Source organism: Lipophrys pholis (genome assembly GCF_963383615.2).
Source record: "Lipophrys pholis genome assembly, chromosome: 15".
Taxonomy (NCBI): Eukaryota; Metazoa; Chordata; class Actinopteri; order Blenniiformes; family Blenniidae; genus Lipophrys; species Lipophrys pholis.
Window position 1 is genome coordinate 20552998 of NC_137642.1, and position 15965 is coordinate 20568962.

At 40.5% G+C, this 15965-nt stretch overlaps 1 protein-coding gene across 1 annotated transcript in view; it reads right to left on the reverse strand.

Annotated features, from left to right (window-relative positions):
• The window catches only part of stk32c (serine/threonine kinase 32C), a 101003-nt gene that overhangs the window by 14877 nt on the left and 70161 nt on the right, over positions 1–15965 (reverse strand). The window contains exons 4-8 of the mRNA XM_080481058.1: positions 10493–10666; positions 3450–3487; positions 2906–2995; positions 1622–1725; positions 1390–1506 (exon numbers count right to left, since the gene is read on the reverse strand). Coding sequence (XP_080337184.1) covers positions 1390–1506; positions 1622–1725; positions 2906–2995; positions 3450–3487; positions 10493–10666 — 523 coding nt within the window. The remainder of the gene's footprint in view (positions 1–1389; positions 1507–1621; positions 1726–2905; positions 2996–3449; positions 3488–10492; positions 10667–15965) is intronic.

Consider the following 15965-nt stretch of genomic DNA (forward strand, 5'->3'; position numbering starts at 1 on the left):
TCTGAAGTCCTCTCCAATCCCTCATTCATTAAAATATTAAAGGGAAGCCAAATGCTGATTTACACATCTACTTTTACGCCCACGTTTTCCAAGATACAAAAGTAGAAGTTTTCCATGGTCTGCTAAGTACATGATTTTTTTTTCTTTTTATTACATTTTGTTTGGGACTTATGAAAAGTTTTCTGTCCATATGTAATCAACAAAACAGCTAATCATTTGCACTTAAAAAGTACAGAATTTCAATTTTATTACAGCTAATTTAGCCATCTTGCAAACACTGTACAAACCAAAGAAATGTAATGAATCATAACAAAAAGAGACACTGGATATAAAAACAGTGAATGAATACAGTTGAAGCTTCTGAGGCCGAATGCCTAAGCACATAAAATGATTGAAAGGAAATACAGAAAGCATAAAAACTCATAAAAGACATTTCCAACAGATACAAACTTTTATTACTCGGGAATTATTTCTCCAGAACTGAAAGGTAAATATACATTTCTCGAAGGAGTAATAAATCGTTGACAAAAAGATGGATGACGACAAACGACATTCCCTGTAAATGATTGGATACATGTGGGAATGAAAAAAAACAACCTTTCTCTGTTTGGCTTAACTAAGGAATTTTTGTGCAACGTTTGAAAGAACTGGAGTAATTTATTAAATGTCTGAGGCCTGATTTTGTCGAGGTAATCCATCGAAGGAACGTCCATGAAAGACCCATTTAAAATAATTCACGAATGTCTTTTCATTGATGAAAACTGCTAAAAGGTGTGTTTCTCTGTATGTCTGTCGTTATCAAAATGTGGGGTCTTTTTATTTTTGTTTTTGTCCTGAATGTTTGTAATTTATCATAAAAAGAAACTGTAAACCAAACCAGACAAAAAAGAAAGAAGAACCAAATATTTTCTTTTTTTTGCATTTTGAATTACGAGAACCAAATTTAGTTCTGAATGCGTTTTCACTTGTTTTACCTTATGGGCCTGCCTGTATTTTTACTTCATATCGCCAGCAATTTTCATAAGAAAAAGAAAAAAATCTAATTTTAAGTATCGCTATAACTACATGATTGGTGATAAACATGAACACTTATGTAGATGATGTTGACGTCTTCGCCTCTAATTTACACTTCACTTGTCTCCGTCCCTTTGGCCTCAGACACTCACAACTACCCGGGTGTCTGGTGCGGTCGGGCTCCGTCCAAATACGCCGACATGCATGAATGCAAAGTGCATTCAAACATAAATGATTACAACCTTTTGCAATATGTATATTACACATGTTGATATCGCAACATGAATAAATTATCAATATATTCTGTGAACTCACATCAAGATGTTTCAGTAAGATTGAGCTGAAGGTGAAAAGGTGCCGTTGTGTCTTGCTCACCTTCCTCATGAGGGAGACCAGGTCCTTGGGCCAGGCGGGACTGTACTGGACGCTGACTGTACTGAAGAGTTGAATCAAGGACTCTACTGAGTTACTGGCATGGATGTCATAGGGCCTCTGGAGTGGAGACGGCGCAACAACAGAAAAAAAAAAAAAGAAGAAGAGCAGCATCATTTGAATGAGAGAAAGACGAGAATGAAATAAAGAAGAGAAACCTCCCGTCCTGCCTTACCCAGCCGCGCAGCACTTCGAAGACCGTCACCCCAAGTGACCACCAGTCTACTTCAAAGGCGTAGCCCGTCCCTCCACTTACAAAAGACTGGAAGATCTCTGGGGCTGAAAGCACAGCAAGACACACACACTCACTTTGTGGAGCATAAAAAGCTTTTCTAACTGCAGCTTCTGGATGCTGAGTGAGAGAGGCAAAAAATAAATAAATAAAAAAGCCTTCCTTTGCTGAATGTCAGCAAAAACTGCTTGTTTTCACTTCCTAATTACAAAACACAAAGGGACATTCGCCTCACATTTTCACAAATAAACACAACATCTGTCATTTCCACGATTTCATTCTCACATATCCGAGTCTGGCACCTTTAGCATCTAATTTGGATCACTTCCCTACTTGAAGGTTTTCACAAGCTTACAATTAATTCTGGGCGCTTTGTTACATCTTGCTGAGGTTGTTTTCTACAACAATGCCAGAAACCGCTCGCTCAAATCAACTAAACTCCAGCACATTTAAACATTTAAGATAACAAAGCAAACAGCCAAAAGAATTTAGATTCTTAATCTTCACAGTGAAGATTATGTTGTTTGTCAGCTGGATGAAAAAATACAGACAAGCTTGTTTCTTTTTAGAATTTGGAGGAGGGTTTACAAATTAGTTTTCACTTTCAATAATACTTCAAAAAAGGGTATTTGACTTGATAAATGTCATATAACTGAAAATTCAGTAGATGTCAGTGAAGCCCAAAAGTTGCAACTGTGACTAGTTTTGATTCGTCTCAATGGAAAGGTTTGGTCTGTGGAAGAAAACACTCAAATTCTGGAGTGAAGTGGACTCAGGGGACAGAGCTACACAATGAATTTAGTGTATTTAGTGTCACAAAAGAAGGACATCTTAGCCTATTAATTTTTGAAATCCAACAAAGAGCAGGAAATCCAGGGACGACATGAAATGTTTTTTATGAAATTAGCCTTTGTCTTAGCTGGATCATGGACGACTGACAATCCAAGGAGAAAGAAAACACAATCATTAGATGATTCGACTCATAAATTAGTTTTCACCAACATCAATTTGTATAGAATTTTGGCCCACTATATACCACAAGTGTTCAAATCCAGTACATTGTAGTAAACCATAGATTGGACTTATTTGGAAAAGCTACACATGAATTTCTTTTGCAATTTCTTGGGTACCATTGTTTCAGCTACACCAAAAAATTTACCCAAAACCTTACTAATCTCAGGTTTACAGCATAAATTCAAATGAAGTCAAGCGTCAAATCAAAGATACCCATGTAGGGCTTGGTTCCGGCCAAGGCTGTGGCTCGTTCCTCGTCCTTTATTATTGTTGCTATGTTGAAGTCCGTCAGGTGAGCGTGACCTAAGAAACACAAAATGAACTTTCAGACAAGGAAATCCATCAAACTTTTCAAGCACACGTCTCTGGTTGACTTGAGAGGAGGCGTTTCGGTACACTGAATCAATGTGCTCTCATTACTTCATGTGTCAGTCAAACATTCCCGTGTCCACTGACCTGGCTCCTGCTGTGACTTATTAGTCGCCCAAAGGGTCATTTCTGTGTGTTACCCTTGTCACAATGTTGACTTTGTTTGTGAGGCTTTAGCCACTATGTCGTTCTCACTTTTCACACAGTTTTATCGTATTAGTTCCGAGTCTGTGAAACCAGCCTCATTACGGTTCCAGCGTGAAATCATTTCTACATTAAGATGACTTGTTTGACTGAACAAAAAAGGATAAGACATGCGAAGCTTTGCTGGGTCATTTCATGTAATTCATAACTGTACATTGAGATACATAATGAGTCATCTCCTCACCTTGTTCATCCAATAAGATATTGTCAGGCTTGACATCTCTAAAAAAAAAAAAAAAAAGACATAAAAAGAGACATTAATCAGAAAGAAGGATCTCATACTTAATCTTAATTTGGTGAATTTTCATGGTTGCTTTTTTGGGTCGGTTGTCTGTTGAAACACAAAGTAGCGTATCCCAGCCATCTATGGGTGATTGGAAGCATAAACCCTGGACAAGTCACCAGCCCACCACAGGACAAACATACAGATGATTAGAATTACACACACACTCCTACGAACAAATTTAGAGGCACCAGTTACTTTAACCAGTGTGACGGATGAGGGACTGTTTGAGAACCCAATAAGAAAGACATAGGAATTGAACCATGGACTTCTTGATGTGAGGTGAGAATGCCAGTCACACCTCCACATCCACGTCTGTGCAGTCAAACCACTGCTGCAGAGGGAAGTGGCAGCAGTAGGAGAAATCTGGAGGTCAGGGCGATGTCTTTTCCCAGCATGATTATTTATCTTATTTTTGAAAAATATAATTAAGGGAAAAAAATTGAAAGTGAAGGGAAAACAGATAATTACTACATTAAAACACATTTTTATGGCGTCAAATAAATTTTAAAAATGATCCAGGCGGTTGCAAAGTGTCTATAAAGACTCACCAGATGTTAATCAAAACATCCATTACCTTGAGGCAAATCTGGCATTCAACCAAACATCGCTAATTTCTATAGATAGTAAGAGATGGGAGGACAAATGTAGTTCTGATTCATCCCCTTACACTCCAAAAACTTCACACATTGATCTAACGTTTTTCTATGCATGTTTTTTTTTGTCTCCGCAGACAAAAATGTCTCGTTTCACGACATGTCGCATTTAAAGCAGGTCAGCCTGTTTTTTCACCTGTTTCCCAGGAGATATTATGAACAAGGTCAAATTCAAACTGGAAAACATAAAAGTGGATTAATAAAAACAGAACTTATTATATCTAAATTGCTCTAGTCATTTCTGGTTGAATCTATTGTGGTCAAATGGGTAAACCCTGTAGGACGAGGAAGACAGTGTGTGTAAATGTGAAAACCTGTAGGTGGTGTTTGAATGCTGGGGCTTGTGTGAATTGCTTGTTCGGTGCAACATGTGTGTCTGTGTGTGTGTGCTGGAGAGAACAAGAGGGAGATTCCTCCCGTCTCCGCTGCATTTCAAATGCTGTTCCAGAGGCCAGCCATCAGCGGAGGCCTCCCCAGGGGGCTTCTGCAGGTTCGTCCCTGAAGTCCACCAGAAGGGGTTTGTCTGCACACTCTCATCTCACACACACACACACACACACCACACACGCGCGCGCGCACACACACACACAATAACAGTTCCAGCGCTCCACAGGCAATTAACAGAGCGCACACAGCTTATTTAATTATGCTGCACATCACACTGGCGTGGAGAATACACGCGGCCCGCAGAGAGCGTCTACACGCCCCAAAGGACGCGTGAGCTCGCTGCGGCTATGCAATGTTAAGTTGATGCTAATATCATCTGCCAAAACTGTTGGTGGGTCGTGGAGGAGGGAGGAAGGAGGAAGGAGGAGGAGGCGGTGAGGATTTATCCAGTAGTACAAAGCACACATGGATGTTCACAGGAGGAGAATCTGGCCGCCACACAGCGGTGTCGTTTGAAGGGAAGAATTCACTTAATTTGTTTTGCGGGAAGCGCAGAACCAGCAGTCCGACATGAAAACGGCATGTAACGTAGAGTCTTATTCTGCACAGGAACAAGCCTCCATTGTGGCGTGGGGTGATCCGACAAGCAGAGTCTTTAACACAAGAAGATAAATGAAGCAGCCTGGTGAGAGGAGGAGGAGGAAATGAGGAGGAAGAGGAAAGAAAAGAGGGGAAATAAAGGGACTCTTTGGTTATACTTCCCCTGCTTCGTCTTCTCCTCCTCACAGGACTAATTTTACCTCCTCGGGCACGGTGGCAGCTGACTGTTGCTAGGAGACCGGAGACCCTTCTTCCTTCAGTTGGTGCAACAAAATAATTGTATAGTATTCTCCTGTCAAAAACTTATAGGGTGGGGAGAAAAAAAATTGGGGGGAGGCTGTGGATACCCGGGGATTGGATTATTACTCAGGGCGCAGACAGACACGTCAGAGAAAAAAAAAAAAAAAAAAACAACACCCAGAGTCAAGAGGAGGGGGCATCTGTCACCTGTTTCTAACAGCGGTTTGGAAATGTGGACATCTCTGTCATCTAGAGGAGGGGAGGGAAGAAGCTACCTGTCATGCTGTAAAACGAAGGAGTGACATATTGAGATTACCCGTCAGGAGAATCTGTAAATCTGCAGAGCAACACCAGCAAATGCAATTCTCTCTGTGTGTGTATATGTTGAATAGAAGCAGATTCTTTTCATAGAAATGTGTAAGATGCTTAATTTATTTTTTTTAACCTTTCATGGGCTCTGTGTTGTTACTGTCAGGCTCCAATCTGAGGTGTTGTGGTGCTTATATGCAGATTACCCACATAAACCAAATGTCTATGCACCTAAAATTAGCAGCAGATATACATCAGTACGGCCGCGGTCATCATCTTCCAGTCTTTCATGCCATCTCTGTGCAGCTAAGAAGAAAAGCAAGCTGCAAGAATGCTACTTGTGCATGTTTTTAATCCCATGGTTTTGAGAAGATTAGGATGTTTCAAGGATGGAGGTGCTGGCAAGGTGGAGGTTTAAGCTCGGGAGGGAGCCAGAGTAACTGAATCCCTGTGTAAAAGTTACCTTATCGAAACATGAGAGCGGATGTTTAAGTCTTTGTAAAAATGAAAGTCAGCATATTTCTGACAGAGTCAGACTGCTCCTTCAACATGAGGTTCTTATTTGTAGAGTGTATTACTTGCAGTCTGAACAGATCAGCTCCGCTGGAAGGTGGTGAGAGGTCTTTAAAAAAACCAGACTTTGTTTGGCTGATATAACATTTGAATGGTGGTGACTCAACTAAAGTTCTAATTATGCCTACCTTCTGCAATTCAGGACACAGTTTGGATTGAGATTAGGACATCATAATCGTAAAAGAAAATGTGTGAACATAATGCATGAAAGTGTATGCAACCTTGCAGCTTTGTTGTTTCAGTGTAACAACATGTAATGTAATAACTTTTGCCATTTCAAATGTAATAAAGTTACCAATAGTGTAATTGGATAGTTGTGCCATTGTCTTAATAATATTCTTATCTAATTTGATTACATTTAAAAAAGAATCATTTCAAAATGCACAACTTATTCATTTGAATTTTTCTTCGAAACCTTTACTAATTTAATGTCTCAAAGACTTATTAGCTTACATACAATAAATAGTTTTATCTTAAAAACAGAAATGCATTAATTTTGAGTCATTTTATTTGATGGCTTACTCAGATATACTTGGAAAAACCTTCATTCTGCCATTACGTGTGAAACTATTGATTTATTATTTCGGGGAACCAGCTTGTGGGAAAACATGTTGTTTATCATCATGTTGTTTGTCATTTTCTATCCCAAGACAGTACAAATGAAAGACTATTGTGTTTCCACCACATCAGACCCATTCAATAGCACATCACCCCAGCCTTATCCAAATGTCTGTATCAAAATGTAAAGTTATCTACGGTGATGACCTGTTTCCCGAGCAGGTCCTCACAGGCTGTCGGCAAACAACGGTATGGTCCTTGCAAGATACACAAAACAAACGCAAACACACACTGATGTTTGAAGGCTGGAAGGTAACCCAAATAAGGTTTCTGAATGAGGTTCAAACAGTTTTTCAGCCATCTGTGGCACTAAATCTGCAGTCTGCAGAGACCCAGCTCTTTCACTTTACTCTGGACTGCACACACACTTCCTGCTGCGCTCAGCAGATTTGGACAAAGAGCCGCGGACAGCGAGTCCACCCTGCTGCAAGATGATGGATGGGAACAATAATGGAAAAAACCTGTGTGTGTGTGTGTGTGTGTGTGTGTGTGTGTGTGTGTGTGTGTGTGTGTGTGTGTGTGTGTGTGTGTCTTCTGTATTAGATATGTAAAGTAATTGTCAATGAAAACAAGGCTGTGAAATTGGTCCGCGGAGACACTGAAGGAACACCAATGTGACGTTGAGATCTTGATAAACAGGAGCGACATAAGTAAAGCTTTAGATTATGTGGCGATTGGCAAAACCAATCATATGCGTTTGCTATTTTGTGAAATGAAGCAATGATTTAATACAATAGAATTGTCAAGAATTTCCTCATGGTGACTGCAGAATATCACGATAAGAGAATATCTCTGGAGAGACCTTGGAGAGCAAGGTACAAAAAAAAGAAACAAAAAAAACCAATCTTGACTTGTAACCTTCAAAGGTCCACATGCAGCACTGCTTTGATTGAATTGGACTTCACCATTGTCTGAGTATAGTTCAGCACTGCACTCACAAATATATGTTGAAACTCAACTTTTGCAAAGATAATACAACAACATTCCCTTCTCAACAAGATGCCCTCCTTAAAAAAAGAAAAAGAAAAAGGCACATTTGAAATAGATGAACTAAAAAAAAATTGTCCCGCAGTCCGATAAAATCAAATTAAAATATTTTTGGGGAATTGATGCATGAATTATCTGTAACGAAGATAAACCATGCAGCTTGTTTTCATATGTAATTTAAAAACCCAGCATGCTGCGCCTAGCATTATTGACTGCGAACGATACATTCAAAAAAGGTAATTGAGGTAATATGTGCATCTATCCAGACTATGCTTCTTGTTTATATCTGCAGGCCAATTCCAAAAAGGGTTCATGTACCAAACCTGACTTGTGTGACATCCAGATTTGTCAATAACTAAAAAAGATTTGACACATGAACTCCAGAAATCAAGCTCAGTTGTTTCTGTTCACTTTCTAACTATTTAAAGTCGAGAAAGGTGAACTGATTAACACTGATTATTTCTTTTTCATGGCACCTGTTAGTGAGTGGGAGGCATTAGGCAGAAAGAATATGAACTGTTGATGGTGGTAAAGACTTGAAGTTGAAGATCTGCTGCCAACCTCTCGGTGTCAACAACACAATATCTGGTATTAATGTTATGGTTGATTCATGTAAAGAGCAGAATTTGCTCTTCAGGAAAACGATTGCCACTGTCCTCTCCAAGGAGCTGTAGGACACAATGTGCACCTCTGAGAGAATAATGTGGTGTCAGCTGACAGGACTAAACCCAGAGGTCAAAGCGGAAGCAGGTGAGATTAGTTAACAGGACATGACGGAGGTGGGGGCATAAGAAAAAGGCCAAACTCAGACACTTGACTCATGTTTCTGGCCTGGAGAACTGCATGTAATGTCAGTTAGAAAGATACAGTGACTTTGTGATATGAAAAGAGTGCTTACACAACAAGAAAACACCAGATTACTGCAGTATTCCCTGTGGTACCAAGCAGAGGTAATGTACTTGCGCAAATCTGGAAGTAAGGAAACACTTAAATTCGTCCTGGCGGTGGAATTCTACCCTGAAGTGCTTATCACAAGTGTTCACAAACAACCAATGAGAATTGCAGAATTGGAGAGACAGAGCAGAGAAAAGCACAACTTTTTGGAAAGAGTTGTAGACCTTGAGCTGATCTTCAGTATTCTTTTTCCATTAACGACAAAAAATGTGAGCTTTGAAGTGTAGCTCAGAGTTTCTGATTTAAGTAAATGATGCAATGGGATGACGCTGGTGTATTTCATGAGTGATTACTGAGGAAGATAACCATTTTAATGGATCTATTTGGGGATTTACTGTCTCTACTGCACGATGTATGTCTGTGATCAATATAATAGGAATTTATGAACACACAAAGGAGAACACTTGATCCTATTCTGCAACATTTTGTAGCTTCACATTCAAGGTAAGGTGACACAAGAAGCCCTTCAGACCTTTTCTTGTTTGCAATAGGTATAGACCAGATAACAGGTGAGGTAAGGCGGTTGGATTACCATGTTTGCAGATGACACTCTGTTCTACAAACAAACCTGGAGAGGTGGTGGTCTTATTGGAGTGGGTGGAAAGAAGAGTTAACATTAATGTGTGACAGACTGATACGATCAAGAGTGAAAGGGGAGGCTTACAATACAGCAGTGAGACGAGCTGTGATGTTTGGCTTGGAGACAGTGGAAGTGTCTAATACAGAGGAGGCTGAGATGAAGATGCTTCGTGAGCATTAAGGACAGAGATACAAGATGAGAGAGGCAGTTGAGATTGAACAGTTTATAATCCAGGATTAGATGTTTTGGACTTGTGCTGAAGAGAGATAGAGGTTAGATGTGACAAGGAATGTTGGAGAGGAAAACAGGAAGGCCTTCAAAACGATTGATGTAAGCAGTGAAAACATGGAGAGGGGATGGGAGAGAAGCAGATCATCTGCTGTGGAGACTCCTGAAGGGAGCAGACGAAAACATTCATTCAGTACAAGACTCAAATCATTGAGGTAACTTCAAATGAGGTGACTTGCTCGGAGACACCCTGAGTTAATGTTCCAATTGATCAGAAAAGTCATTAAACACTATTGATGTGTCTAAGCCTGTTGTTGTGTGACCGTATTTATTTCACAAGAACACTGTAAATTCATACATGTGTTGGGATCTGACTTCACAACTCTGAAATAAGCTCGTAATCCTGCATTTGAGATACATGGAGAGCACCTTATCGCTTTTATTTTTTATTTTTTGCAATGACAAATTTGAAAAAGCTATCACAAAACACATACGTGTTCTTCAGATTGATACTTGGATGGAAAATCACTGCTAAATTGTTGCTGCAGTCTTGTAATTTTTAAATTTCTGTTAAGAACTCTGTTATGCCATCCGTTGTAATGACTTCAAACTGCGCTTTGTGTCCAACCAGTGGTACTGGAGCTCTAGCTTATAGTGGTATGTGGTGTAAAGACATTTTTTTTTTTTTTTAAATACCTGATACGAAAATAGTAAAACTTCAAATAAAAATAGACAAATCATGCAACCCTCCTTGTTAGACGTTGTTTTTCTCTGTTTAGTCGGCAGCTTCAACTGAATTGATAAAGCCATACCTGTGGATGATGTGCTGGCTCCGCAGGTAGTCCAGCGCCAGCGTCATCTCACAGAGGTACAGTTTGACAGCGTCCTCGCTGAACTGGACGTTCTGCTGCAGGTGGTAGCGCAGGTCTCCTCCCAGCAGGAGGTCCACCACCATGAACATGTCCTCCTCATCCTGGAAGGAGTACCTGGGGCCAGCAGGGGCAACACAAAGATGCTCAGTCGAGTCGCAGGACAGGGAGGAAACACACGCTGCAACAACAAATGCAAAGACTTTGCACACAAGTCGCGAACACACACAGAACATGCACTTGCCTGCACACACATGGTGCGATGCACACGTTTAACTAATGCATGCATGTGTAGAAGAAGCCAAACATGGACAAACAGGGCAGTAAGTAATATGTGCGCAGAATCTGGAGAAGGCATGTCTTTTTTTTTTTTTCCAAGCCTCTTACCAAAACAAACACATGGTTGAGTTACTATTGATGCATAATGCATATCTATCCATGTCAACGCATGCTTGAGCTGGCTTGTGTATGAACGCGCACATTTCATAGAGTAACATGCACTATTAACCAATGGCATGCAGGTTTTTTGAAAGGATGCAAAATGAGAAGACGAGATTGCCAAATTGAGGCCCGCCAACAGCTCCTCTTCGCTTGACGTGACTTAATTGAAGGCTGATTGTGGTCCATTAGGCATTTTTGTCAATCAGGCTTACTAATCATGCACATCAAATTAAAACATAGCCTCTCGGTGATCGGGGTGGAGATTTGTAACACTCCACTCAACAATTTTGTCCCAGACGCTGAGCAAAAACACAAGAAGCTGCACAAATGAGCAAACAGTTTTTGAAAGAGCATATGCACTTTTTCATTCAAGAGAAATAAAGGCAGAATGATATCTTAATAGCCCCCACATGTCGAGTTGCTGCGAAGGAGGTGAAACAAACAAGGCCTTGGCTATATCTTCTATCAAACCCGGCTTAGTGTAGCAGCTACTGAGCCAATTCTTTGTTTTCCCCATTACTGTCCCTGATACTGTCCTGGTATTACTTCTTTTTATAGCGGCAGGTTCCTTCTGTGTCTCCAAGCTTGGCCATGAACACTCAGGGGGGAGTTTGTGATTGGTCTCATTCAGGTGCAATTTCCTGCCACTCTATACGTGAGAACAGGGGCCCTTGTGTTTGCCACGAAGGGAAAATCGTTCACATCTCATCCACAGAATGGAGGTTCTGCCTGAGAAGAAAAAAAACCATTTACTGAAATGTTGAGGACTTTTGTTCTTCTGAAATGTAGGGTAGGTTAATTGATGAAATGGCCTGGCCTTTCAGGTGACAGGAGAGATACTGGGTGGGGAAGCATATCGTCATTCAGTCAACACAAAAATAGCAAAGCTTTTTCAAAAAATGCAATGGATTACGGAGCCTACCACCAAGTTGGGGAATAAAACTACAATGTCCACAGCCATGGTTGTATGCCTTTATCAACCAGAACAGTTGACATTGACATCTTTCTAGAGCAATCCTGGATAACCTACTGAAGCATGATCTGGTGTGTGTTGATGACACATGTCAAATCACTAAATGTGGGTTTGGGTTAGGGTTATCCTTGAGATTCCACAGATATCCTTCAGATACCAAGCTTGCAATTGATTCCCATTACATTACCCTTTACATACATCACAAATAACAGGATATCTAAAAAAAAAAAATTGTTTATTTTTTCTTCTGTAAACCCTAGAAATGGTTTTGTGTGAAAATCCCAGTTTGTGAAATACTCTCTGACACCAACAACCATTCCAGAATCAAGATGTCTTGAATCACCTTTCTTCCCCATTCTTATGTTAGGTTTGAAATTCAGCATCTCATCTTGACCATGTCTACTTGTCTAAATACATTGAGTGGTTGGCTTATTTGGTATCTGCATTGAATATCTGAAAAGCTAAACCCAATCTCAGTGCTGCGTCGTATTAGATATAAATATTAACAGTTAAACAACAGTGATTATCTGAGCTAAATTTTATAGAAACTTCTACAAACCATTTGGAAAATTTTGAGTTAACAAGAGCAGCATTGTCTGACATCATAAAATCATACCATAGAGGTCAGATGCATTAAAAGCCTTTAATTATACATTAAATATCCCACAAGCTTTTGCCCTGATTCTAAAGCGATAAGCTCAATCTTGAATCAGTCGCTCTTGCCTCACCGTGCTGCTTGCACTCAATAGAAAGTGACAACAGAGTCCACCTTCATCAGACTGCAAACTAACCTGCTACGACCCGTTAAAGATCAGCCTCGCTATTAAAACAGGGCGGCCTGAGCAGATGGCCAGCCACGGGACGCTGTCTCCCTTTGGCAGGGATTCCACTACGCCACCCTTTTATCACCTCATTGTCACAGTCTGATACCTGCTATCTAGTTGACAGATGAGCTTCCTCTGAGGCCGCCCTGGCTATCTCAGCGTTCCACAAAACGGTCTCCACAGCTTGAGTGCTTAAAGAAAAGGAGGCAAGAGAGAGAGCGGCTTCGGCTCGGTCCGGTTGTCACTTCCTTCCCCGCTTTCACTGAGGTGACAAGGAGATGTCAGATACGGGTCGACAACTGCAGCATATGAGAGCTTCAGTGCTGACAAGCCATGTCACCTTTGAGACTCTTGCCAAAGTGCAGTATTGGGGAGGAACACAAACTACTTTATTCCTTTTATTTTCAGGAACACTTTGTCCCAAACCATCCAAATGTGAAGACCACAGGTTTGACAGTCCAAAACATCATTGAAAAGATTTTCACTATTCGGGAGGGGGAAGGGATACCGGTGGAGGGAGAGTGGAGAAACAAGCCAGGTGTATTTGTTGAAAGGTACTTGTTCAGAAATATTATTTGAAGACATTCGTCCCTCCTTTTGTTTTCTGGCTCTTACTTCAGTCTCAAGTACAGTAGCAGCAGGTCATGGAGGCAGAGTGCTTCAGCCAAATAACGACTGTTCGACAGTGATTGCAGCTTTTCCAAAAGCAAAAATCCACTTTGTGAGTTTACTGGGGTACAGAAGTTACTCTCGAGATACATTTTATTTATTTTTTTCCCTCTTCAAGACAATTACCGTATTTCTTATATGTGAGATATCAAGAGCCAGTCCTGTATCTGGACTACGTTAACCCTTTTACCTCACTGCATGCTCAAAAACAGGTCATACACGCTTTTAGTTTCAAGTGAAGAAGTACAAGCCCACCTCCACCTTCTGGCCATTTCCTAAAGTGTTTTCCTCAAACACCCCAAGGTACTCCTTACCTCAACTATGTACAATTTATCCAGCACGCATTGGGTCTTCCCTTGAGTCCCATCCTGACTGCCTAGAATACTGTCTCTTTCTGAATGACTTTGTGGCTGAGGATTTTCAACAACATCCAAAAACAATAGCTCGTATTCAAGGGCAGTGCTGCTTTGTGAGGGACAGAATACACACAAGGGCTGGGTTTAGAGAAAGACAGCTGAAACGTTTCAGTTTGTGATCTATACTGAAAGGCTGATGTTTTTTTTTTTTTTCAGCATTTAGTAGGAACAATGGAAAAAAGCAACACTGAGACATGAGAAATGTGCCTGGAAATGAAGCGGTCCACTATCAAAAGGCAGCTTTGTTAACTTTAAAGGAGACATATCATGCTTTTAAATCCTTCCTTTTTACATATAAATCATACAGTTGTGGTCTATACAACGCGAAACTGCAATGCTTGGGTCTGAATTCCTCATTATTATAGCTCCACAGGCCCCTTTTCAACCCCTTTTCTGATGCGCTTCTGAGAGCAACTCGTTTTGGGGCGGTCTCTTCAAATGCAAATGACACACTTCATACCCCTCCTCCTCTCCAGGTTGCAGAGGTCACACTCGGTTCAACGTCACCCTGTTCGGCCATCTTTGTAGTTTGATAGAACAGATACAATTATCTAGCGGCGCAGAAACTTTATATTCACACATTATTTACAAAATGTCAACAACGGAAGATTTGTCCATCCAGCCATACATGTTGGAGCCAGAGTCGGACCCGGCGGAGCGAGATGAAAATGACGATGATGCACCTTCAGAACAACGTCTTCATATGGATGTAACGCAATGGTGTGTTACTATATTTACACTAACTTCTCCATCCATGCCCACTACTACAATACTGCCTGTATTACAACGACTATTTAACACAGAAGTTACATTATAATCTAAAACGAGCACACAGCGCTAACATATGAAGACGGTGCAACTGCTAATGCTAACAAAACAATGACAGGGACGTCTTATCATCACACTTTTTAGCGTTATATACAGCTTACCGAAGTGCTCTGTTCGTCGTCTCCATAGATAGAAGGAACCGACCGCTCAATCAGACGAAGTCTTTCGGCAAATCCTTCTTTATACTGGCGGAGGTTGCTGAAGCAGTCGTCCTTAAAGTGATTCGCGCACACAAAAATGACCTTACCCACAGATGTGGGTACATTTCTGTGAAAAATAAAACTCAACCAGGCACTTCGAAAAGGTTCTGATGCTGGGAGACGGTGTAACGAAGCTTGTGGGTTACTACATCCAACAACCGAACATTTCGACTTATCCTCTCGTAACTTCGGTTGGACTTCAAAAACGCAGCGAGAAACAAAAATGGCGGATTGCTCGAAACGTCGATGTCCTAATTTGGCAGTTCCGCTGAGAATACTGTGACGTCATTGTTCAAAAAACGTAATAGAGAATAGAAAAATCGAAACCGATCGCAAAATATGACCAAAACAGAATATAAAGATATCAACGGAGCACCTGAAGAGACTACTTTGAACTTTTCTGTACTTCTAAACACTCTAAATATACACCAAAATGCATTTAAGGGCTAAAAAAGTGGATTTAGCATGATATGTCCCCTTTAAACTGCAATTGATGGATCATTTAGATGAAAGTGCATGAAGGTACAGCAACTGTTTGTTATGAGCAGTATAGCACATAGTTTAGACAATACTAATGTGTCATCAACTATCAAACAAAGCCAGAGTCAAGGCTCCATTCAACTCCTCAAGTTTTTGTCACAGGGATCCTGTAAAGGGCTGCAAAGGACCCCCAACAAAGGATTGACAATCCATAAAACTGACTCTTTTTTTTTTTCTTCTTTGAGTTGTCATTAGGGCAAACCATATTAATACAAAACCTGATTCAAGACAGTGACCACAACACAGGATTTACTGTGCTAGCAGGTCTTGAATGGTCAACAAAAAGTTCTGAGTTTGAATAGTCAAACTATTTAACACATTTTGGTATTTAGATTAGCAACTCGTGGTATATTTTTCTCATTTAAACCAACAGTGTTGGAGACTTTTTCAACTTTACCCATTGGAGAAAGTGGTTCTTGCAGAACTGCCCGGTGCTTTTTGCAGATTTAATCAACCGAAGTCCTCAAATACCAAATAAACAACAACAAAAAAAACCTGAAAGAGACTAAAATTATATGTAAAACT